The 24024-nt window shown below is 43.8% G+C and overlaps 1 protein-coding gene across 1 annotated transcript in view; it reads left to right on the top strand.

Moving 5' to 3' along the window:
- The window catches only part of FBXL13 (F-box and leucine rich repeat protein 13), a 1354404-nt gene that overhangs the window by 142927 nt on the left and 1187453 nt on the right, over positions 1-24024 (top strand). The window contains exons 2-3 of the mRNA XM_078679367.1: positions 7800-7903; positions 14060-14153. Of these exons, the coding sequence (XP_078535493.1) occupies positions 7800-7903; positions 14060-14153 (198 nt within the window). The remainder of the gene's footprint in view (positions 1-7799; positions 7904-14059; positions 14154-24024) is intronic.

Genomic DNA, 24024 nt, shown 5'->3' with positions numbered 1-24024 from the left:
GAGAGAGAGAGAGAGAGAGAGAGAGACAGACACTTTCGGTCGCCCCTCTTCATCCAATGATCTATACAAATTTTGCTACCACTCCCCACAATATAAACATGCAGCAATGGGTCATCCCACTTCGTTCTATTGTTTCCTTCACTGTGAGTGGTGGTATTTTGCTCTTGTACATGTGCACACGCCCCTAGAAAGTAGTCCACTTCAATGCCAGGGCTGGTACGTCAAATTCTGATTTCATTACTTGTTTTTATCATTTGTTTTTATGATGGGCCACTTTTTATGCTTTTCTCTTTTTTTACAGATGTGATCCCACCTTTGGATGGCAGCATATATACTTTTTATTACTATGACAATTTTAATGTTTATTGCTTATTCTTGCAATCACGAAAATAAATAAAACAATACCACAAAATAGCCAAGACCAGACATATTGATTTTAGTGTGCTTGTTTCAGCTTGGACCAGAAAGTCTGAGAGGCAGTTAGAGAGGGATTTGCAGAGCTAATCTGAAATAGCATTTGAAATTTCAAAGAATGCTCACAACTTTTTTTTGGGGGGGGGGGGGCAGTTTTATATAGTGCGAACTAGACCTGAAGGGATCAGAGCACTTTACATGAGCATCAGTTACGTTACAGACACATTCATTTTTAGGTCTCGCCTACGCAGTGTGCATGCACTGCATAGGAGACCTTTAGCCGTTGTGCAGCTCTTTTTCCAAGCACATACTCGTGCTTGTGGCGGCATAGGCCTTGCGGGAGTGCGCAGCAGCAGGCCACAAGCACGAGTATGTGCTTGAAAAAAGAGCAGACTGCTCTCTCCAGCGCGCATGCACCACTCGCGTGTGCCGCGCTTGTTGACGTGGAGACTTCCACGGTGCCCAGCACTGTGCCAAGACGCTGTGACGCATGGAAGGAAGCCCCCGCTGTGATGCCAGCGCGCGCATGTGATGGGAGGCCTGGCTTCTGTCGTCATAGTTATCCCGCTTGTAGGACCCCCACCCCTTATACCGTTTGAGCTTTTTGGAAGAGGCATGGTTCCAGAATATTCTGTGCTTTTCCTCTTGCCTCATATCCATCTCTTGTCATGCTGTCACTGGGTCCAGCCTCTGGCCTCCTTGCACTCTTTTTGTCTGTAAGATTTAAAGGGACACAGATCAGTTATCCAGGAGTCGCAGCTGATCATGTGATGCTAATGTTGCTATCTTTCCTCGACTCTTGTTATTTCTCCATAAAAAAGGCTAATTTTTGTGTCACGGGCCGCACACTCTCTAATCTGCTGTCATCTCTCTGCCTCTGTCTCTCAGCAGCCTCATTCCCTTGTCTTCTCCTGCACTCGCCCCATTCAGAAGACATTTTTAGATCTCCCTTCTATTCTCTGGCTGTACCCACAATGTGCCTCTTAATTTCTTCCTGATCCGCCTTCTCCGCCTCATCATTCTTTTTACTGCACTCCCATTGCTTCTTCCGGTATCTCTGGCCTCTCTTTCTTTCTCTCATCGCCTCCTTTTCCCCCCTCTTTCTCTTTCTCTCTCTCATCGCCTCCCCCCCTCCACCACCCCTCTCTAGCTTTCTCTCGCTCGCTCTCTCACACTCTAGCACTGGCTTTTCATATGGTGCACAATGCTGGAGTCAAGTGACAGATTGTCTCTATTGGTGGACCACAGATACTTAAGCATTCTTTGCACACTTGGTGTGACAAGCTTTACAAGTTCGATCAGCATCCATTGGCTCAATTCTGCTCAGGCAAAGATGGAATGGCAACGTTTTTCAGCCTTTCTCATACATCGGTGTCGGACAACTTGGAGGAGTCCAAGCAGGGAGAATGTTTTTAACATGATGCCCCAACAGTGACTCAAAAAGGACACGATCTCTTGGTTTCCCCTGTCGAAGTCGGTACTAGATTTAACATTATTATGGGCAATATCAGACCACATTTTCCATTGCAGTGGGCTATGCTGCACGGCCTCATCTGCGCTGTTGTTTCCCACAGCCCCAAAAGAGCTCCAGGAGGGATTCCCTGGAGCATGGCATACGTCCACCGGGTGATGCGTTCACTGTCCTTTTAACTGGGTGCTCTGGACTGGTGTCCTTAGGTGTCACCACCATGTCGTTAGTAACTTGAAGAAGCGAACCGTCCTCATCGCTGTGGAAGGAATTTCTACTCAGACCTCTAGATGGCGATCTTCTCATGAGGCGGTATGCAATGCTTTTTTGGAGGATTCCTCCATTGCCTCAAGAACTTGTCCTGGTGTGATGCGTGCAGTGAAAGCTCCACATGAATGGGACCTGAGCTGTTCAAATGTGACGTCCTGCCGTGAGGTTAGTTGAGGCTCTTCATACCACGAGTTTACCTTGATGTTGGTAACGCCCCCCCCCCCACGTCACCTTACTGCAAACAGCCCTGTGAGTGCCTTTTTATGTCTGAGTTTTACTACAATCTCTGTTGATATCTTTGAACATTGTGGCTGTCTGGATAATTGGTCTGCTCCTGGGGCTGCTCCATTGCTGGCACAGGTACTTTACGATTTGAAATGTTCTACAGCGTTCCAACTTGGTAGCTCCAGACAAGGTTTGGATCCTCTGACAAGCATTACAAATGTAATAAAATGACAGACAATTGCATCATTGTGAATGAAACCACACAATTTAAGTGGAAATGAATAGTGAATAAGGAATTGATAAAATGAAGAATGTAATTTTCTTCAATGCTTTGGGACCACTGTGAAGACAGACACCTGCACCAAGCATTGGAATAGCCAATAGGTCTCGCCTTTGGGACCTTATAAGTATTTAGTTATGCACCCCTCCGCCGCTCTCTCCCGTTGCAGCGTCAGGTTTTTACACTAGAATTTTGTCCACTCCAGTGGCGACCTTGACGAACACCTGGCTCGAAATTTGGACAGGCCGCCAAGGCAGTCTAACTTCGTTGCCTTACTTTTTCTGCTCTCACACTGTTCCCTTTTCTGTCCGCATTTGTCTTTTCTTCTTCCGTTCATCTCTCTTCCACCTTGATTTTCGCTTTTTGTTTCACTCTCTGTCCCTTCTCTTTGTCTCTGACCCTTTTGTCCTTGCCTTTTCTGGTTCTCCCTCTGACCCATTTATTGATATTCTATCCGCTTATTTCTCAGTCTTTCCTTTCGTAACCCTTCCCCGCATTCACATTTCTCTCTTCTCCTCTTTCTCTCACCCTCCCTCTCTTCCCTTCTCTGCACCTCCTTCACTTATTCCCCTACTCTGTATACTTTCTCACCTCTCTCGCGCACCTATTCTTACACTCTTTCTTTTCTAGCCATCTCTTCCTCTCTCTCGTTGTAATGCGAACCCACGCCGACACTGCTCTCTCTGTCTTTTCCCTTACTTCGGTAATGTCTTATTGTCATGGGTAATGGGGTTTCAATGGCAGCCGCAGCAATACGGTTTCTCTTCATACCAGTGAGGGTCTTGCTGTTTTGTTTCTTCAGCGACTTCCAGAGGTCCTAGAGTAGTATTCGTGTACTGAAAGCAAGATTTGTGGCCATATGCATAATAGCTTTAATGTTGTCACTGATTGGTTAATGGTCGGCGTTTGGGTAGGCATTAGGGTGCGCAATATAGGTATCAATTTGACACAAACCATTTGTAATAATAGCCTAAGTGATAGTGTTGCCTATCTACAGGGCAGCGAAGCACCTGCTCTGCTCTTCTGGGTGTCTTTTAAGGACTCTTGTACAGCATGCTTTTAGTACACAGAGATTGTTTTGCCGTCTCCTTACACTCTCCTACCACAACATGCTTGAAAGAGTGGGGCTTGCAAAACTGGTGGATTACGGGTCTCTTCACATTTTTATAAAGCGCTGCATGCCTCAAGCATTTCCTCACAGCACTGTTTCTACTTGAACAAGGTCCTCATAACGGTCCCTGCACTGCACTTATGGGTCTTTGTCATTTTATTGCTACGGTGACTGAATAAGATGCACGCATCCCACTAACTGTGATTTAAAACCATGAAAGGCCCCACTCTGTCATGGCCTACCCTACACCAAAATCGAGAGACAATTGCCAACTGATAACCAGCCTGCTGGCAGTGACACAGGCTTTTGGTGCATACAAATAACCTGCAGACAACAAGGGTTAAAACCCGAGGCATGCGGTTTAGCCTATGTGTGTGCACGTTTTGTTCAGCCAGCTTCTGGTTGCAGCAGTTGATGTGGGTTGTTGTTTAAATATGTCATTATTATTTCCTAGTGCCCTCAAGTAACCCAGATGCACCTTTCTTTCAGACACAAATGCCTATTTTATTGTTCTTATTGCAGCACAAGTCTGAAATTCTTTCATTTTCCAGGTCCGAAAATAACTTTATTCTCCCCGAGGACGCTACTTTATGAGAGCTGCAGTATCTACTCTATCACAACATACTACCAGATGGAGTCCAGATGCTCATACAATATTTGGAAGTAGGCTTTCATCTAGGTGGTTATATTCTGCAACTACAGTGGTTACTGCTCAGAGTTTAGTTCTTGCCTCTCATTAGTTTTCCATTGTTTATTTTAGCTTCTCGTCCTATTTTTGTTTCAAAGGGCAACCTTTAGAGTACAGTTCAGTTAAAGGCAGCTTATATTTTTATACCCTATCAGTTTTCGATTTCTTTGGGTCCAACTAGTTGCACTACAACATACATTAAACACATTGGCAAAGTCAATAGCTCTAGCCAAACGCTTATAAGATCTCAAAGGCGAGACCGATTGGCTATGCCAATGCTTGTTTGTTGTTGTTAGGCACAGGGAGATTAAGTGATTTGCCCAGAATCATAGAATGTTGAGCGTCCTTTGCCGAGACTCGAACCCGGTTCCCCAGCTTCGAGGTCGACCGCCCTAGCCATTAGGCCACATTCGACTTGTTAATAGAGATTCAAATTTCACCTGTGAATAAATTGTTTAGTAGTGAACAGAAGATTTTCATAAAGACGAATGGGACACAATCAATTATTCCCATGGCAAGGTTATGCCCAAACGTGCACTGCCTCCAGTTGGTTTTAATCTGGTGCCGTTCCATTCCAATTCAGTCAGCTCAGGTGCTGTTGTCTATTTAGGATATGTGTCTGCAGGGGGTATTCATGGGGTGTGTTTCTTAGGACCGAGAGTGTGGACTCCTATGTAGAGGTTGCAGTGAAGTTATAGATTTTGATAGGGATACGTTTTTTGAAAGGTTGAGAAGTATACCATGGCATTCAGTGTGAAGGAGACTTTTGGTAGAATCAAGGGTTTTATTTATTGGGGATGGGAAAAACGACTGAACTGTCTTAGTAAGGTGTTAGTACAAAAAGGGAAGGATTCAGGCAATTTGTAGTTGTTGGCACCAATAGGTAAGGCATCTACCCATCTTCGTGGTAACCAACCCTACGTTGCTGTTCCCTCTCAACAAAGTGGAACAGGCACAGACCCTTCTTTGTGATGGCAACTGTGGGCAATTTGCCATACTTTTAACATGCCACAGCAAAGAGGGTGTGTTACATACATATCACTGCTTCTCATCACACCACAGACAATAGGACTAAGGCCCTCATTATAAGCTGCATGGTAAAACCACTGTAATTTCCCTGCCTGGAAATCATGGTATCATGGTTCCTAGTAAATCTGGGGGAAGGGAAATAGTGGGGAATAACATACGACTGAGTTTCCTTGCTGAGTTCTCAATGTCGTCCCTTGATGTTTCACAAAGAGAGTTCAGCGGCATTTTGCCACCAAAATCTAATTTCCCCCCATTATGTCATGGAATTAGATGGCATCGTGAGGTTTTCAAGTTTTTGGGAGATAGCAAGTGACCTATCCGTGAAGTAATCATTTTGTGTTTTCCCTATACTAAATGAGATGCCGTGAGTGGACATTTGCAATAGTTGAGAGGAGACAAGCTCATGGAGGCTGTCAAGTCAGCAGATTTGCAACCTATGTAAATTGGGTTTCCCAGTAAACGGAAGAGTTTTGAAGCATGCAGCTGGATTTATATCACATCTATATTTTAGGGAAACTGAGGTGGTGACGTTTCACTCTGTACAATACTTTGTCATGTTTTTTCAGTGGTATTTTTAATCTAAGTAACTCCTGGCGAAGAAACCCTCAAGCAACACCCTCTTCTGAAGCTGTTGAATAATTATATATCCATTGCTTTGTTCAGTACATGAGTTTTCGGGGCCTTGAACTAAGTACATGTATCTGGTGACACCTATAAAATTCGTAATAAACAACCTTTTTTGAAAATTACGATGTGTTGGCACTTTAATTCCTCCTAGTTTTCAAAATTATACATATAAGCTTTGAGCTTAAGTCGGTGGAAAGTTTAACAATGAGTCAGATAACAGTGTTGCGAGTTATTTAGAGAGCTGTAAATCCAAAGGTAGTAAAACTTCGAACTCGACGCAAAAAAGTTTCTTTATATTATTTTTAAAAGTGCATTGACATTTCAGTAAACACTTGCTGAAATATTGAAAAAAGTAACATTTACTGGAACAGTAATTCAGCAGTTAAGCCGCTAATAAAATACCTAGATTCACAAGACACTACATTTCAGGTGTTTTAGTAATAATACACATAAGAAACAACCAGTGACTTATTATTATGTTCTTATGGTCACTTTGATGTATCAGTAAGGTTTGGCATACTCATTCACTGTGACAATCATATAATTAAAATAGCATTACTATGCAAACATAAAATACTTTTGCTCGTTCAACAAGCGCTCCAAGGGCATTCACCAAACTGTCTTGCAAAAATGTTTCTTACCATCCAACTTGAAGCCTAACGTTCGCCTGCCGCTGCCTACTGATGATCTGATCGATTAGATACATAGGGCCAGATGCATCAAAGGGTTTTGCCCATTCTGTTTCTAAGGGAAAAAATGTTGATGCATATGGCCCATAGTGTCTTTCATGTTTTGTGCTCCTTCCTGTGGAATTCTCCAACATAACATTCGAGACAAGAAGATTACTACCTAAAATTCAGAGGACCCTTAAAGACCCACATCTCCAGTCGGATTCCAAAGTCCTGCCCGGTCAGATGCCCAAGACTGGTCATTCTTTCTACATTCAGGCTCCCAGACCTCGTTTTCTTCAAAGCTTTGTCTCTGTTTTGGGAATTTCAATCGTGACTATTTTCTGTCCCTCTCCACTCTTGCCAGATCATCAAGATCTTCCACAGCACCTGGTTCTTGCAAATTTACTATATGGCAACTTCTCCTTCCCTATCATATCTATGTTTCTAGATCCCTCAATGCTTTTAGCTGATGTAAGGTGTTAGGAAGTGCTTTACAAACCCCCAAATAATGTAAAGGAGTAACTTCTATGAGGACTTAAGTACTTTTTTGAAATAGGAAATCCATAGCTTGCCTATAAAATTAGTCAGTACTTTTCACTGTGTCCACTCCTTCAGGTTTTTCTCCTTATTTCAACACTCATTGGTTCCATTAGGGTATGTTTCTTCACTATAAATTGATCCTCCCAATCTGTAATAGTTGTATATGTCAATAAACTATGGTCATATTGTCTCCAACGTCATACAGTGATTGTACTTTACATAGTCACAAACTCCCAATCTCTCCCACATCAGGCCCACACCCACGGATCTGAGTTTGGTCTTAATGTTCACAGTGACTATCTCTCCTAACTATGTTAAAATATTTAGTAATTTGTGTTTGTTTGTTGCCAGTCCTGCATTGGGAAAATAATATTTTGAAGTTTCACACAGTGTCTATAGCTTGTATGTCAAAGTGCTCGACGAAATGGTTTCACTTGCTGATTGTAAATACATTTTACTTCTTCTTTGGGTTGCAGGCTCTGCTTTGTGGTTTGGTTGTTATGCGCCCAGAAGATCCTCTTACCTTTTTGGAAGAGAAGATCAAAGAAATCATAGCGAATGGTCTTGGAAGCATTTCATGGTAAGTACTTCAAATGTTTTTTAGATTTGTGACCGAAACAGACTGATTAAATGACCAGCAAGCGTTGTAGAGTCCTTCACAGTGCTGAAATCAGGCCGCGGAGTCAATGTTTGAGTCTGGGTTCTTCTTCCAAGATAAACTCATAATTACTATGTTGTACTGCTCACCAAGAAGAGTGAGTTCATGTAGTGTAACAATAAATAATATTTCACAGATTAGATCAATTTTAGGGTGATCTAGCTCCGTGTTTCTCAAACTGTGGGTCATGACCCACCCTCTGCAGGGGCGTAGCTACAATTTGTGCTGCAGGTGCAGTGCACTGGGGCCCAGAGCCATAAGGGACCCACTGGCCCCTGATAACTGCTGTATTTTACTACCCCTTGTAATGAATGTGCCATTTATGTGAATAAATAGCTTGATAATGGCCATCGCCCATCACCATCTCAGTCTTATTTAGCATATTTTAGCATAATATAGTGATGTGTAGGCCTGCTTAGTAAGAATAAGTTACAAAGTAGGAATTGATTATGTCCCTTTCTGTTTCTGACTTTATCTTGCTTAATGGCAGTGCTGACTATTGCCTTTGGCATGATCTCATGACATCTTGCATACTAATTTTGCTCTTTTGCGTGAATAGAGGCTTATGCTTGAGTGACTCCATTTTCTGAGCTGTCGCCATTTTCTGAGCTTCTCTAGGAGAGGAGGCCATGCTTTCTTTTTCACTTGTTTTTCGCACTTTGCTGACTGGAGGGAACTGGTTCTTGTCAGAGAAATGTGCTCGCTCTGCTCTGAAGCCATAGCAGACGCCTGGCCAGCTGAAGCTGTGGCCTTGGTGTGGAGTGGTACGGACTCTGATGGGAAAAGGGGGCGAGGCTCACAGGAGCTTCGTCTTACGTTTCCACTTGTACTAAAGCAGGTGTCTGGGTTCTGTTCGGTGGAAGTTCAGCACAGGGCAGACGTGCAGCTGTGGCGGTGGGGCGTATAGTGTTGCCATTGTCTCCTGGTTCGGCCGGAGAACCTGACTCCCCTCTGGCGAAGTGGAAACAGGATGAACAGATAGTTGGTGAGGTGTTCCACTAATTCTTATATTCTGACTGTTCTTGCTTACTATCTCTTTCTGTTTTCAGGTTCCATACATTCATATACATATATTTCTACATATGTTTTCCGGATTGTGTTTAGCAATTGCCTAATTGTTAGTTGGTTGTTGGCTAGAAATGGTACAGATTGGCCTACCGTGTATCATATACTAATAAATATATATTTATATCCCAGATATACCAATTCGCCTTTTTCCTTGTAGCATGAGGTGTGGACTCTTCTTGGCCAAATATTTTGTTGTAGAAGGATGGGTGAATTCCCTTCTAGCAGGTAATTGTGTTATAGGAAGTTGTCCTACTCCTGGCAAGTGATGTGCAAATTCTAATTATTTCACCTCCAGAATATATCAATTGGTTCCTTTTTCTTGTGGTGATATGTACTGTGCCTGTTGTATGTGGTTCTTCCTAGGCGAGTATTCTGTACCAGAGAAGATCGGCTAATTGCCTCATGCACAGCGCCTGTCGCTAGGAAGATTGTTGTTGTACAAATCCTCTTAGCAAGAGACAAGGTATAAGTGGTATTCTTACCTTGGGTAAGTATTGTAGAGTATTGTAGAGTACTACTTCAAACAACAAGAGAGTCAGGGTGTAAATAATCACTCTTTTACCCCTAATATCAGTATTAATCAACAACGGAAGAGTGATAAATAACAAACACCTCCAAATAAAAATTCAAAAGAGGAGAAAACGTTGAACCTGGTGAAAGGAACACAAAAGTTAATTGTAAAAAGAACCCTCACTCACCAACCTAGTGGTGACATGCTTCATCACTGGGTTCCCACTGGAAGGACCGAGTGTCCTCCCAGTGTGCTTCTACGCCTGTTTACAGCGGAGCTGGTTCTTTTGTGTGTTGTTACAGTGAAAAACCCAATTGTGCTATTTTGTGACCAATTTTCTATAGGACTAAGGGTTTTCAAATAAAGAAACCCATTTAGAAGTCCCTACATCACCTGTTTTTAACCAATGCGGGTTGGACTATTAATAAAGTAGTTGACAGTTACAACTACGCATTTTTTAATTTTTTTGCACACACTTAGCACAATTGGGTTTTTCACTGTAACAACACACAAAAGAACCAGCTCCGCTGTAAACAGACGTAGAAGCACACTGGGAGGACACTCGGTCCTTCCAGTGGGAACCCAGTGATGAAGCATGTCACCACTAGGTTGGTGAGTGAGGGTTCTTTTTACAATTAACTTTTGTGTTCCTTTCATCAGGTTCAACGTTTTCTCCTCTTTTTAATTTTTATTTGAGTATTGTAGAGTGTCATATTTTTGGGTCCCGAGGGGTAATGTGACTGCCTGACCTGTTGTTGGCAAAAATCGGGTCATTACACCCCAACAGCAGCCAAAAGGGCAATTCTTTCTTGTACCTTGGCCCATGGCATTCTTGCTACGTTACTGACCCTCTGGTGGATCGTGAGGGTATTTTTGGCAGGTCTCGATATTCCAAGCAATAAATAACTAAATGTTTTGTTTATCTTTCACATTTGGTGCTTCAAGTGAAGAGGTCAAATGACACGCTATATGTCTTCTGACAAAGTGCTGCTTATGGGGTTGGTGTTTACTTTTTTCCCCAGACTGCAAAGTGAGAGGAGAATTTAAAGTGAATTATGTGACAATCTTGCTGGAGAACAGGAAAGTGTGCTGTCGTTTTTTTGCAACACGCACACAATGTGCATACCTATAAATGAAATATATTGATTCAGCAGTTAGGAAAAGCAAAAGCGAAGTACATTTGTTTTGTAATTCTTAAGTGTGCTGGAAACAGAGATTTTAATAGGACCAAAACAAATAAAGACAATTTACTTGGTGATGTACAAATGATAAATATTCAGGGAACCCGATTTCCACACATTATCATTTGTGCACTATATAGTTTTATCAGTAAAACAATATGTCTGTGGAAACCTAGTGTCCACGTCAATAGAAAACGCACTATTTGCTACCATACAATGCTATGGATACATACAAAAACACCACTCCTCATGCCCATTAAAGTTAGGAGGGTCACTAAGGTTTGTAGTTCTATAACATGGGTTGTGGTTCTAAACAGTTCGGTAACCACTGATCAAGCTTATTGACAGAAGCCAGTCACATGAAGCCCCTTGTACTGTCCTTCATTCGTTGCAGGCAGTTGTCTTATGTGACACTCTTGGCCAGTACTGGCTTTATAGCTAATATCATTTTGCATAATGGGATCTTGAACGCATACTTACACAATGTGAACAGCTACATTTAAAGTGCCAGAAAATAAACTGTGTTTGGCGAAAAAGCAAGGTCTAGCTGGACACGTGGCACACGATATGTTGTCACTTCTCAGCCATGTTCACTGTAAAAAAATAATTGTAATATTGGTCTCTAAACAAATCCTAAAAAGTGCAAGGTTTCTATACAGTAGTGTACTCTCAGGGATCATTGAGGCGTTATTTGCAATAAATCAAGATTAGCATGGAAAAGCACGTTATGTTCCAAAGCAATACTGAGATTATTAAGATGATATTTCGACAATGTGCAGTGCGCTCTTGGGGATGCTAAGCATGCTGGAGCCTGTTATGAATGTATTTCGAGTATGTTCAACCCAAACAAACAACAGCCTATTTTTCGTTGTCCCTTTAGTCAACCGCCTTCCTTACATAGAATACTTGGGTTGCTCTGATAATGATGTGATAACAGCGGCTGAGGTTTATGCATCCTTGCTACTCTCAGTGCTGCCCACTAACCAGTTGCCACGTCTCAGCAGAACATCTGTCTTCTATTTTGTGTTGTTTACTCCGATATTCTCCATGTATGAAGAAGAACAGAGCAGTTCACTAACATATTTAAACATTGGGGCGATTTTACAGAAGATGCCCCAGGGGCGCAACAGGCCTTTCCCCCCGCTTTGCGCGCCCCTGGGGCACTTTGGTATAACAGAAGGGGCAGAAGAAACTTGTACAGCCCCTTCTGTAATACCGATAGCGTAGGCGCACTTAAAGCGCCAGCGCTACCTCAGAGGGCATTCTCTCACCCCCATGCAAATGAGGGAATCGGTTTGCCTTTGAGCTGGCACCCTACTACAGATGCGGGCGCGAAGGCAAAGAAGTTGTCAGGAGGCGCACTGATAGTGCGCGACCTAAAAGGGGACACAAGTGTGCCCCCTGAGAGCAGCCCTCTGGAGGGGGGAAAGGAGGTCCTATAGATCCACCAGACATCCACTTGCAGGCAGGTGCAGTCAGCTACTGCACCCGCCTGCAGGAGGATCTCTATTCCCCATTAAAGTGCAGGCAGGTTGCCGCCACCTGCAAAGTGAAAACACAGAGCGGCTGCTTCAAACTGCTCCGTATTTCACCTGAATGCGATACCCCCAGAGCAGCACGAGTGCGCAGCTGCCCTGGGGACTGCGCATTCTTTGTAATAGGGCGCACTTTCCCTGTTTGCGCCCGGCGCACCTGTTTTTTGGCTTGCCAGGTTCAAACAGGGAAAGTGTGCCCTAATACATAAAATCTGAATCTACAAATAATTCATAAAAAATCTGCTAAATTCTAAATTGACCGCTTATTCGATGTCCACAACTGCAATAATGGAGAACACCAAAGAGGGATTGGGATTGAGCATGCTCACAAATCTAGCAGCAGACTTCCAGCTCTCAGAATTATCCTCCTGCCCATCATAGACAAAAATGGGCATTCTAAATTCTGAACAGCCAGAACAAAGATTTTTTCATATGTGTCATCATGAGTACATTTTTGCAGCTCTAAAGCCACTCTCTTGCCGAAATATTGCTAGTTTGCAGCAACTCAATGTTGCATACCAGTACATTCTTTTTACTATACTTAAATTTGGACTGTTAAACTTGGCTCCTTTTGTAACATTGACTGCAGTACTACAAGACTCCATAGGTGAGAGTGTCTAATGTGGATACATTGGGGTTTTACATATCACACTTGTTTTAAAGTCCTTCTTTATTGCTTCCATCTCCTCTCTTCTGATCCCAGTATTGAGGAAATTATTGTCATTTTTTAAACAGAAACAGCACCATTATGTTACTGCAAACTCTTTGAAGGGTTAAGATATATTTGTCTGTCCACTCTTACCATGCATATTTCCAAAAAATGTCCTAAATAAAGGCTGCACATTATATAATAAAAATTATATTGAAGAGGCCATTTACTTAAAACTAGTTGGTAATATCATTCCTTCTTTCGTTTGGGAATGTTGAAGCCGCTGCTCGTGCAGGGAAGAGCTTTGGGTGACGAGGCCAGGTTGGGGGGGGAGGGTGGGGTGATTCAACAGACGTCAATGAGGGAAAATTAAATAAATAATTAATTTTCCCACCTCGTGTCTGTCGAAATCCCCCACCATCAGGCCCCACTGCCCTACCGCTCTTACCTGCACGGGCCGCAGCTGGATTGTTGTTATTGTTTTCAATATTTTTTTGTTATCATTTACAATGTCTGCCACCAAGAAGGTGTCTCGTTCTAGAAAGTAAAAAGGCCAAATAAAACAGTTTTAGATTGGTTAGTCACAACTTGAATAGTACAGTGTTTACAGCCTTGCCAAATGACTTCTATAGAAACGGAAATGAGGCTTCAGGATTTTGTAGCTGGCATTATCGAAGCCTATCTGCTAAAGTGATTTCTGTAGAGTCCCTTATAAAAATGACTCCATTACTTAATCACTTGGCCGCGGCGGTAATTCTGCCGCTGCGCTAGGGGGGGAAGGCGGGGCCGCGCGGCGCCGCCATGCTCGTGACGGAACCACTCCGTCACGAGCCGCGGTGGCGCTGTGCTTGTGACGGAATGGTTTCGTCACGGCCCCGCCTGCCTAATAGAATGCTCAGCGCAGGCCCGATATCAGCGCCGCGCAGGCGCGGCAGCCGGGCCGTGACCGAACCATTCCGTCACCAGCACAGCACCACCGTGGCTGATGACGGAATGGTTCCGTCAAAGGCATGCAAGGGGTTAAAATGCTGTGGGTGAATTGATTTTTTTTGATTTATTGCTATTCTAGGCATCGATTATGGTTATGTCAAACCTTTTTCTTTTGATTGATCTGATCTGTTTATTTATGCACAGGGATGCATTCGTTGATGAATCACAGAGGCCGAAACTGAAGATGGTGACAGAAAGTTATCTAGAGTATCTTTTTGGACCTGATGAAGGGCAGCTGGTAATAACTTTTCATTTTATGTATTTGTTTTATCTTTCTCTCAAATTCCCTGGTTACCTCTTAGCAAGACAATCAATAGTACGTTCTCATCTTCATGTACGGTCTACATTGATGTTGTGAGAATATCTTTTCCAACTCCTCCACAGATTATCCTCCTGTCATTACAATTCCTCTCAATCAGGCAAATATGTTCTTTATTAGTCTATTCTATCCACTACTGTGCTTCTCATCATCCAGTTGTTTCAGTGACTGCAAATCACCTTGATGAATTCAAAATGGGAATCAAGCTCCTGTCTCCCACCGAACAAGACAAATCTATAAATCTTGTTGGTACCTTCTTATTTTTAGGTCAAGATAATAGCCCCACCATACAGTGTTGGGTATTAGTAACATCTGATTGCTCAGTGCCTTACGAAATATCATGAAGCACCATTTGCCAATATGGTTCCAGCAAAGGGCATGACCAAATCATATGCAGAAAGTCTGCTTGAGGCGCCGTGCATTGCAGGCATATGTCTTCCACTGCAAGGTAAATCTATGTGGGGGAGGGGTTAAGTAGGCCCTGTGCAGGATATAACATTGTATGCATCTGACTTGGGCATTCCTGGGGATTTTGTGGTGATACTCGAGGTACCTCAACCTGTCGGAGTCATTAAACACCTGATCCAGTGGTACCTCCTATCCGTTTCTTATGGTTCATTATGGGCATCAAACACAGTGCCGGAGCTGTTAGGACGCCTGCTGAAGTGCAAACCCATCCCCCCAGGTAATTCCTACCCGGCAGTGGAATCAATTAGTGCCCATATATGGCAGGCTGTCCGCAGCCAGCATCTGGGGTAAACATCCTGGTCACTGTAACCGCAGGCCATGAGGATCTCTGTTGTTCAAGTACCAGTCCTTAGAATTGTAAATGGAAATATCCTTAAGAAGGCCGTCGTGTATACTCAGTGCATGTAATGGGAGGCAGTCAATATGCCCCCGGGGTCCTAGTCTTGCCCATCCAGGTCCGGTGATGACGCAGATTCTCCCTCCTCCGATCATTGTGAGTGTCGTTGTGTCCCTGCGGCCATGTGCTCTTTGAGGATCTGCTGCAGCTGTTTGGGGTCTCCGAAGAATTTGGCTTTCCAGTTTATCATCCCCTGCTGGTAGGCTGGGTAAAGCAAGCTGTATTCCAAGTGAAACCCTTGTAGCTTGGGCCTGACTGTAACAAATTGCTTCCTAGCCTCCTGGACCTGCTGTGTAAAATCTGGGAACAGTGACAACTTGCGCCCTTGTACCTAAGCCCCTTCAGTTCATGTGCCCTGTGGAGTGCTGCATCATGGTCCTGTAATTTAATAATCTTGCTATTATTGCGGGTGGCCTTGCAACAGGCACCGGTCTTGGCACCAGGGACCGGTGAGCGAGCTCTAATACAAGTATCTCTGAAAATGTTTTATGGCCCAGGAGTTCTATTAAGAGTTTTTCCACATAACTCTGCATGTTACCTGTATCGGGGATTCAGCTAGTCCAATTATCCTGATAATATTGCGGGAGGACCCGGCCTCAAGATCCTCCGCCTTGACCTGCAAAGTGGTAGGCGCCTTCTCCATTTTCTTCTGAGACGTTGAGGCCGTGACTTTCTCATTCTCAACCTCAGCTAGCCGCCTTTCCACCATGTCAAGTCGTTCGATACTCTTGTCTAGGCGCTCCGACATTCTGTCAAGCCGGAAGGGCAGGGCGTCAGTCTTCCCGTCTATTTTAGTGAGGCTATGCTGCATTTCGGACAGGATTTGTCGTAACTCGTTGCCCATCTCCAACGTAGCTATGTCCTCCGCCATTGTTGTGCTGTCATTGCGACTTTGGGGAGTTTCCGCAGATCGAACTGTAGCTTGGGTTGTGAGTTATCAGTTTTGCCAATGTGTGAAAGTCATACAGTCGAATTTTGCAATGCAGTATCCCAAACCTCTCAGCAGCCACAGGGCACTACCCAGAAGGAAAGTCTAGCAGCTGGGATGAGACGCTCAAAGGTAATCCAACCTTAGCCACCAAACATATACGCCTCCAGTCATTGGTACCAGTCAGTGAGGCACACTCAATGATGTCAGAGCACCTTTGCTGCAGTTGTGCATGATTGTTGTGGTAACTGGGCCCCTCCGACTATCAGGGTCCCATATAGATCCTTTCCAATGCACTCTGCGTCCATCAGGGCCAAAAGTGAAGGAGCAGGGCCGCAGCCGCTCCTATGGCACCCTGCTCAGCTGCCTCGGGGCAACGGTTACTTGCCCGGCACTCCGGGCCGCCACATCAGGCTCCGCTATGCTGTGCCAGCCCTGCCCTGCTCCCAGGCCTCGAAATCCTCCCCAGCACAGTGCAGGCGAGACACAGACCCAGTACACTCTCTTTTGGCCTCCTTCCGCAGCAGCCACCCAAAGGTCCAGCAGCACCAGCTGGGGCCAGACGCACATAGGCCCATGAGCACCCTTGCCCCCACACAATCAAGCACATGGCCGCTCTGTCCACAGGTCCGAGGCAACTGAGTGCTGCTCCCCCACTCAACCGGCACAGCCAGGACCCCCAGCCAGCCACAACAGCCCCATCGGCCACACCGACCACTACTCCGCGCTGTTCACCATCAGATACGGGCACGTTTTGCGGCTGCCATTGCAGCCCAGCGGTCCCAGTCAGCCTGTCATAAAGGGCAAGCCTGCAATGATTTTCGTTCTTTCCCCCTTTTTTATGCTGTCCAGCTGCTGTGGGCCGGTCAGGGTATCTTATGGGCGATGGTCAGACCCAAAAACTTCATATACCACCAGGATTTTTCAGGATTAATTACGGCCAAAGTAGCTCGCCTAAAAGCTCTTCAGGCCATGCAAGTTCTGCACCTCCCTCCCCAAGATTATGTCGCCCTTTGTTGCATCTGTTGCATCTGTTGCATCTGTCGCATCCATGCTCATCCAGAAAATATACTTATGCACTAGAACAAGATGTGTCCTTTTAAAGAAATAGTTCAAACCCATGTCCAGGCTAATGTCCAACAATTGAAATAATTACATTTCAAAAGCCTAACTTCGCTTACTAAACCTAACTAAGACTTACTAAATTAAATGGCAGTTCCGAACAGACAGACAAGTTCCCTCAAACATTAAAGACTTTCTGAGCAGCAATGGAAATCCTTCACTTTTCAGTGCAGCAGTAATTCCACCGAGCCAGTTTGACCAACAAGAAACCATTGGCACATTGCTCTTTTTAACTACTGCTGTTGCTTTTTCCAGAATGTTTTGCACTCTACTGGCAGGTTCTTCCGTAATTTGCAAGTATAATGCCATAAGACTGTATGCTGGGAATTATCGTTCCAAATGATACCAAGGTAAAACTCATCTCCCAAGAACACCGCCTGCTGGTGCTGTATATCCGAGAATTACAAACATTGCGCCATCATCTGCAGCTGAGAATAGTACACGTAACCAAACCACCACTTTTCTGTCAAAGACCAATAAAACCTACCCAATGGTTCCTAAATTGAGGCAGGCACCTGACACCAAGTAGTTAATTTGGCTTACTCAGGAGAAGTCTTCACCACGAAGACCCTCAACTCCAGAATTGTCTATCTCTGTGGTCTCCAAATGCCTTATACCAGCACCGAAACTCTCATGATCCTCTCTAGAGGAACACCATCGTAACTACTCACTTTGTGGCGACAACCACCACTTCAGTTGCTCAGTGCTCAGGTCCCTCAAGTCAGAGCTCCCTGCAACATCTCTGGCAAAGTCTGAGGGCTCATGGGCCATCTCCTTTGGGCCGCGAGACTCTTAAGATGATGGCCTCAATCATTTCTTAGTGGCAAAGGGATAACAGATGTCTTCTGTTGATGTGTTCAGCTGTGTGCTCTCCAAGCCTTAAAAAAGAGCAACACTACAACCCCACGTCTTCAGTTCCATCTACCCATATCTTTCAGGGGGTGGGTAGCACCCTCCTTTTGCTCCTCCTGCCAGATCCCAGATGTAGCAGGAGGCGCATTCCACTGCCTTGTTAGCTGCCTGGCATTACCCCTGGGGACAGATCATTCTATCCATGCCTGAGATACTGGGAGTGGCTAACAGTATAGAAGACGATTGTCTTGAATACTAAAGTGGAAATCAGTGAATGTCAAAGAACCGAACTACCTAAAATACGTTCAGAAGCAAACTCGATTATTACTTTCCAAATGTAATCACAAAGTGCTGGTGCTAATGTAGTCTAGAGAAAGCCTGGGTGGCAGCTGCCTAAGAGTGCATGAGCAGCATTATAAAACACGTTACATATGGGAAAAAGAGGCGTTGCTCTACAGTTTCAGACTAATGCAAGTCTTTATAAGATCAAAGAACTCAAAGATGGCTTTCAAAATACACTTATTAAAGTAAAGTTCGTATATTTTTTTATAGTACTATGTAGTTAATTTTAAAATTATTCTTTTACACTTCGTGAAAGTTAGTACTTTTTATACCGTTTCATACTGCACTTCTGTTGTTTCCTCACACTGCCTAATTTAATGGTACTAATTTTTTCAAATTACTTTAGAAAGGGTACATCAGTCAGAATTGAAACTACTGGCCTGCATATTACCTGATATCATGAGTGAGCGTTCAACTCACTGAGCCATTTTCTTACATTTTTTGGGGGGCTGTCTGAGTGTTATTGCATTTTTTTTGTTTAACCTTTTTAGGGCTCGGGCCTACGCCACCACGAAGTGGGGGGCGGAGCTTCCGAGCTCTTATGTATTCGGAAAAAAAAAGAATTCTGAAAGGGGTCCTGCTGGCACATTCCTTAGTGCGCGCCGCGTTTTTTCTGGCATCTGCCTAGTGATTCGTCTTCGCTGTGCTGTCTATTTAGTAGCCTTGACATGATAGGCTATATTTACTTTTCGGCCGTCATTTATTTCAGTTTCATGGCATAAAGGGTGTGGTTACGTGCCCGGCAGACTTATTAATCTTAATTAGGAGCTGTCAGAGTGCCCGTGTAATGCAATGCAGATGGTGGGAGTGCGTTCACCATTGCAGGAGCTGTCAGAGTGCCGCGTTCACGGCGGAGTTAATTGAAAGAAGTTTCCTGTAGCTTCAAGGGCAGTCACAGTACTTTTTAAGAAACACGCGCAGAAGAATACATAAATCCTCAATTACCAGCTGTCCGAGGTGCCGGTAATTGAAGGCAGATGGAAATGAGATTTTAACCTTAGATTTTAGTTCAGTTCTAGTCTGGCTGTCTTCTGTTTCGAATTGCAGCTTCTTCTACAGATGTTTTGACTTTGTGTTATTTTGCAGCAACAGTGTCGTGTTTTCGTGTTGTTGGGTTAAATATTCGTATCATTAGCGTTTTTTTGTCAACTACATTTTATGTTAGTATTATTGTTTTTTGCGTTGTATGTATTAGCAGAAGCTTTTTTTTTACCTCTGGTCATTGGTTGTATACATTATGAGGGCAAGTCACACACAAATAAAATATCTGTACATGTTAAAGTACTGAGAATGGGTGCAGATGACTACTTTTTGGAATTTCAAACTTCTATTATATTATATTATAATTTCTATTATGTTGAAAATCTACTCCTTGTGCAGGATTGCAGGAATAATAACTGGGAATGCCAGGCCACATATCACCCCAGCTCCCATTTCTCCAATACATAATTCTACCTCAAGGTCAGCAGCTAGCTATGTGCTGGAAGGCACGCCTGCGCCCCTCCCCCCTCCATCCCAAAATGGTTGCAAGACTTGCACAGAGCCCTCACGGCCGAATAGGGCTTTTTTGGGGAGGGGGGACCAGCGGGAGGCTTGCCGTCTCGACTGGGCCCCACGCAGGCAGGACTGAGTAGCTCTTCCTATAAGACAGTCACGATTAGAAGCTAAACATTTCCCCACGCAATGTACCCAACCCTCGTGATACCCGAATTTACTAAGGATACCTCTGGTGCAATTAAGGTAACCACACTGTGATTGTGACCCCATGTCATTCTGAAGTCCCCTGCAACGGGCTGAGTGAATGGGGCGTGCAGTGACAGGGGTGGAACGAGAGTTATAATAAGGTAGAGATTTTGCTCATATCGCTCTTCCCCCGATTTTTACTTTTATTAATATGCTGAATATTGTTTCTGATGTTATAACAGATATATCAAGTAATATTGTAAAACGTGCGCAACCATCGCTGTAAGTTGTGATCACTGATGCACATATGACCGAGAAATTGCATACCGCATGACTCCGGTACTATTACTAAACTTTTACATTGTTATACATTTGTAATGACAAGCGGAGACACTGTGCTATGTTGTTATGTCTCGTGTAATTGTATTTGTGGCGGATGCATACATTAGAAAAACTAATAAAGACAGCCCCCAAAAAGTACACTTCAGCACTGGGGAAATGATGCCCAAAGTGCAAAGGTAAATATTTTACTTTCCTGTTTTTTAAATGGAAATCCCTCCTCTCTGCATCGCCTCCAAGGTTGACCCATTCCCTCCCCATTTTCGGAAGGGAGTTACTCCAGCCCGCTACTCCGACCGTTTCCCGATCTCAAAATAGTCGGATTGAAGTTTGTGAATGCTTTCAAACATAAAACTCACAAGGCAAACCACCCCTTCGTCTATCCCCTCAACACCCCTTAAAGATAGTCACCACAGCACATTTCTTCACACTCGTGGCGGGTATATATATTTAGTGCCGAACCCGTTTACACGTGCCAAGATGCCTTTTGTGAATTCCTAGGCAGCATAGGGTACTAACCCAGCAATACAATTAACACCAAGTGGCATATTTACAAGGGGGATATCGCCACCCGAATGTCACTTTTAGCGCCGGTCTGGTGGTAATATCCTCCGTATATTACAAAGCAGCGTTAAGCCACTTAACTTGGCTTAATATCACCTTGTGAGTAGAAAGTAGAGTAGTGAGTGGAGAGTAGTGAGTAGTGAGTAGAGTAGTGAGTAGTGAGCAGAGTAGTGAGTAGTGAGTGCAGAGTAGTGAGTAGTGAGTAGAGTAGTGAGTAGTGAGTAGAGTAGTGAGTAGAGTAGTGAGTAGTGAGTAGAGTAGTGAGTAGAGTAGTGAGTAGTGAGTAGAGTAGTGAGTAGTGAGTGCAGAGTAGTGAGTAGTGAGTAGAGTAGTGAGTAGAGTAGTGAGTAGAGTAGTGAGTAGAGTAGTGAGTAGTGAGTAGAGTAGTGAGTAGTGAGTAGAGTAGTGAGTAGTGAGTGCAGAGTAGTGAGTAGTGAGTAGAGTAGTGAGTAGAGTAGTGAGTAGAGTAGTGAGTAGTGAGTGCAGAGTAGTGAGTAGTGAGTAGAGTAGTGAGTAGAGTAGTGAGGTGAGTAGAGTAGAGTAGTGAGTAAAGTAGTGAGTGCAGAGTAGTGAGTAGAGAAGTGAGTAGTGAGTAGAGTAGTGAGTAGTGAGTAGAGTAGTGAGTAGAAAGTAGAGTAGTGAGTAGTGAGTAGAGTAGTGAGTGGAGAGTAGTGAGTAGTGAGTAGAGTAGTGAGTGCAGAGTAGTGAGTAGTGAGTGCAGAGTAGTGAGTAGTGAGTAGAGTAGTGAGTAGAGTAGTGAGTAGAGTAGTGAGTAGAGTAGTGAGTAGAGTATTAGAGTAGTGAGTAGAGTAGTGAGTAGAGTAGTGAGTAGTGAGTAGAGTAGTGAGTAGTGAGTGCAGAGTAGTGAGTAGAGTAGTGAGTAGAGTAGTGAGTAGTGAGTGCAGAGTAGTGAGTAGAGTAGTGAGTAGAGTAGAGTAGTGAGTAGGACATCACAGGCAGCAGCTGTGCAAGCTTCTTACACTCACAAGGAGACCACAGGCAGCAGAGGTGCAATCTTCTCACACTCACAAGAAGGACATCACAGGCAGTAACGGTGCAATATTCTCACACTCACAAGGAGATCACTGGCAGTACACACCACATGAACACACTCCATAACACATAGCAACAATACATTGGCATTTACAATGCCATTAGCTCAAACTCAAATAAATCCGAGCCCGATTGCATTTCTAATACTTGTTTCTTTTCTTAGAGTGTTGCCAGAGCACGGCTTCAACATACCCATCACCTTCTTCTTCCTCTTCCTCCCTCGTCAATTATTCGCTTTTCATTTGCTTAAAGCATAGGATGACCAAACGTCCTGGATTTCTCTGGGCAGTCCTGGTTTTCTGTGGCTGGTCCTGGTGTCCCAAAATTACTGTCTAATTTAAATAAATGTTCAGTTTGTTAAATTTAAAAAGCGACCCTGGATGTTTTTTTATTCCATATTGTAGACAATTCAAGTAGTTATTTTTATGGATCCTTTGCCTCGCAGGCACTTATTGATGCTTACCAAGTCTTTATTTTACGCTTTCCTTTCTAGCACTTATAGTTCTGTTTTTTATTTATAAACTGCATGACTACAAGTCTCAGAATGCAAAGAAAAACAGAAATAAAGAACTACTAACTTCAGATCTCTTGGGCCATACAGCGCTTTCTACAATGGAACAAAGGGCACCACGTCTAAAGCAGCTATCCCTTGTTCTTATCTTAGTTATATACCGCCTCTTATGTCTGTGGGAAATCAGTTTAGTGCTTCTAGTTCATGGTCAGTGAAAACATTTAGTCCTATTTCTGTGTCTGCGCTGTCCTGTTTATTTGTTAGATCTCGCCTAACAGACTGTGATCTGTCTTCTTGAGAAAGACCGTTTAGGCTGTAACAAGACCTTACAGTGGACTGCGCGCCTGACCACTGGTTGCATTTGCTGGCTTTGATGTCACTCTCATTTGCCTGCTTCTTATTCAATAGCGTTCCTTCATCTTCTGGTGTTTGTCCCTCCCATTGCCATAGCTGCTTTACCATCCTTTTCATTGTGTGACTTGTTTAGTTTATCTGCTCACCTTTAGGGAACTACGTTTTTCTTTTTTTGTTAAGCACTCCATGAGAGTGCAATGTCTTTTCTAGCTCTCTCTCGTGTACTTACCGTACTGTCATGTTGCTCTCTCATGTACTGTTCTGTTTCTCATGTGTCTCTCCTGTGTTGCTCTCTCTACATCATGTGCTGCCTTTCCCCTCCCACAAACCATTACATATTTTTTTTATTACAAACCCAGCCTCCACTCTTGCTTCCTTCCACCCACTCCTCCATTGCTTCACCACCCCTCATGGGCATTACAAAAAATATTAAATTGCTTTTTTTTAAAGCCAGGCAGCTGCCATTCGTTGCTGCACTCCTACTATAAAAGGGCTTTTACACACTTGAATTTTTTTATTTTCTGATCTAAGTAGGGGGTTCCAAGTTTTTTGCCCTGAGCTGCGTCCTCAAGACAGCAGATTCTCCCATTCAAAATTACTTCTTTTCAACCCTTCCTAAAAATAGTTGGGGAATTTATACCATTCCCCAAATATTCCAGGACTGGAGTTAGAATAGTAAATAAGCCTCCTGGAACATTTGGAGGAAAGTTTCTCTTTCTCCAAATATTTTAGTACTGGAGTTAAAATAGTAAATTTGACCTTCCATTGTCAACCACGCCCACTGCTTCCCTGAAGGCATAGTTCGAAACACAAACAAGCTCTAAGTAGTTTCCGCCATCTTAGGCTTGTAAATAAATAAAACAAAAACAAATAGAGCTTGTATCATTTGTATTCATGTTCATGCATGGTGACACAACCATGCGCATACGTTAAAAAATGCATGCACACACTACAGAATGACACAACACCAACAGGACTGAGTCATTTTTTAGGTCGAGCCTAGCACAGCGCACATGCGCTGCTCTAAGGGAGGATTCTTTTGAGCACTCCAAACTTCTCCAAGTGGGTCTGATTCCTCCCACACATTGGATTGGCCTTTGCGTGTGTCTTTCAATAATGAAAGCACGCAAACGGCCAAAGGCGGGTGCATGTCCCACCTCTTCTGCAAAGGTTCACT

This window comes from Lissotriton helveticus, chromosome 1_1 (genome assembly GCF_964261635.1).
Source record: "Lissotriton helveticus chromosome 1_1, aLisHel1.1, whole genome shotgun sequence".
Classification (NCBI taxonomy): Eukaryota; Metazoa; Chordata; class Amphibia; order Caudata; family Salamandridae; genus Lissotriton; species Lissotriton helveticus.
Note: the sequence above shows the minus strand (reverse complement) of the source record. Positions and strands in the feature narration are given on the sequence as shown.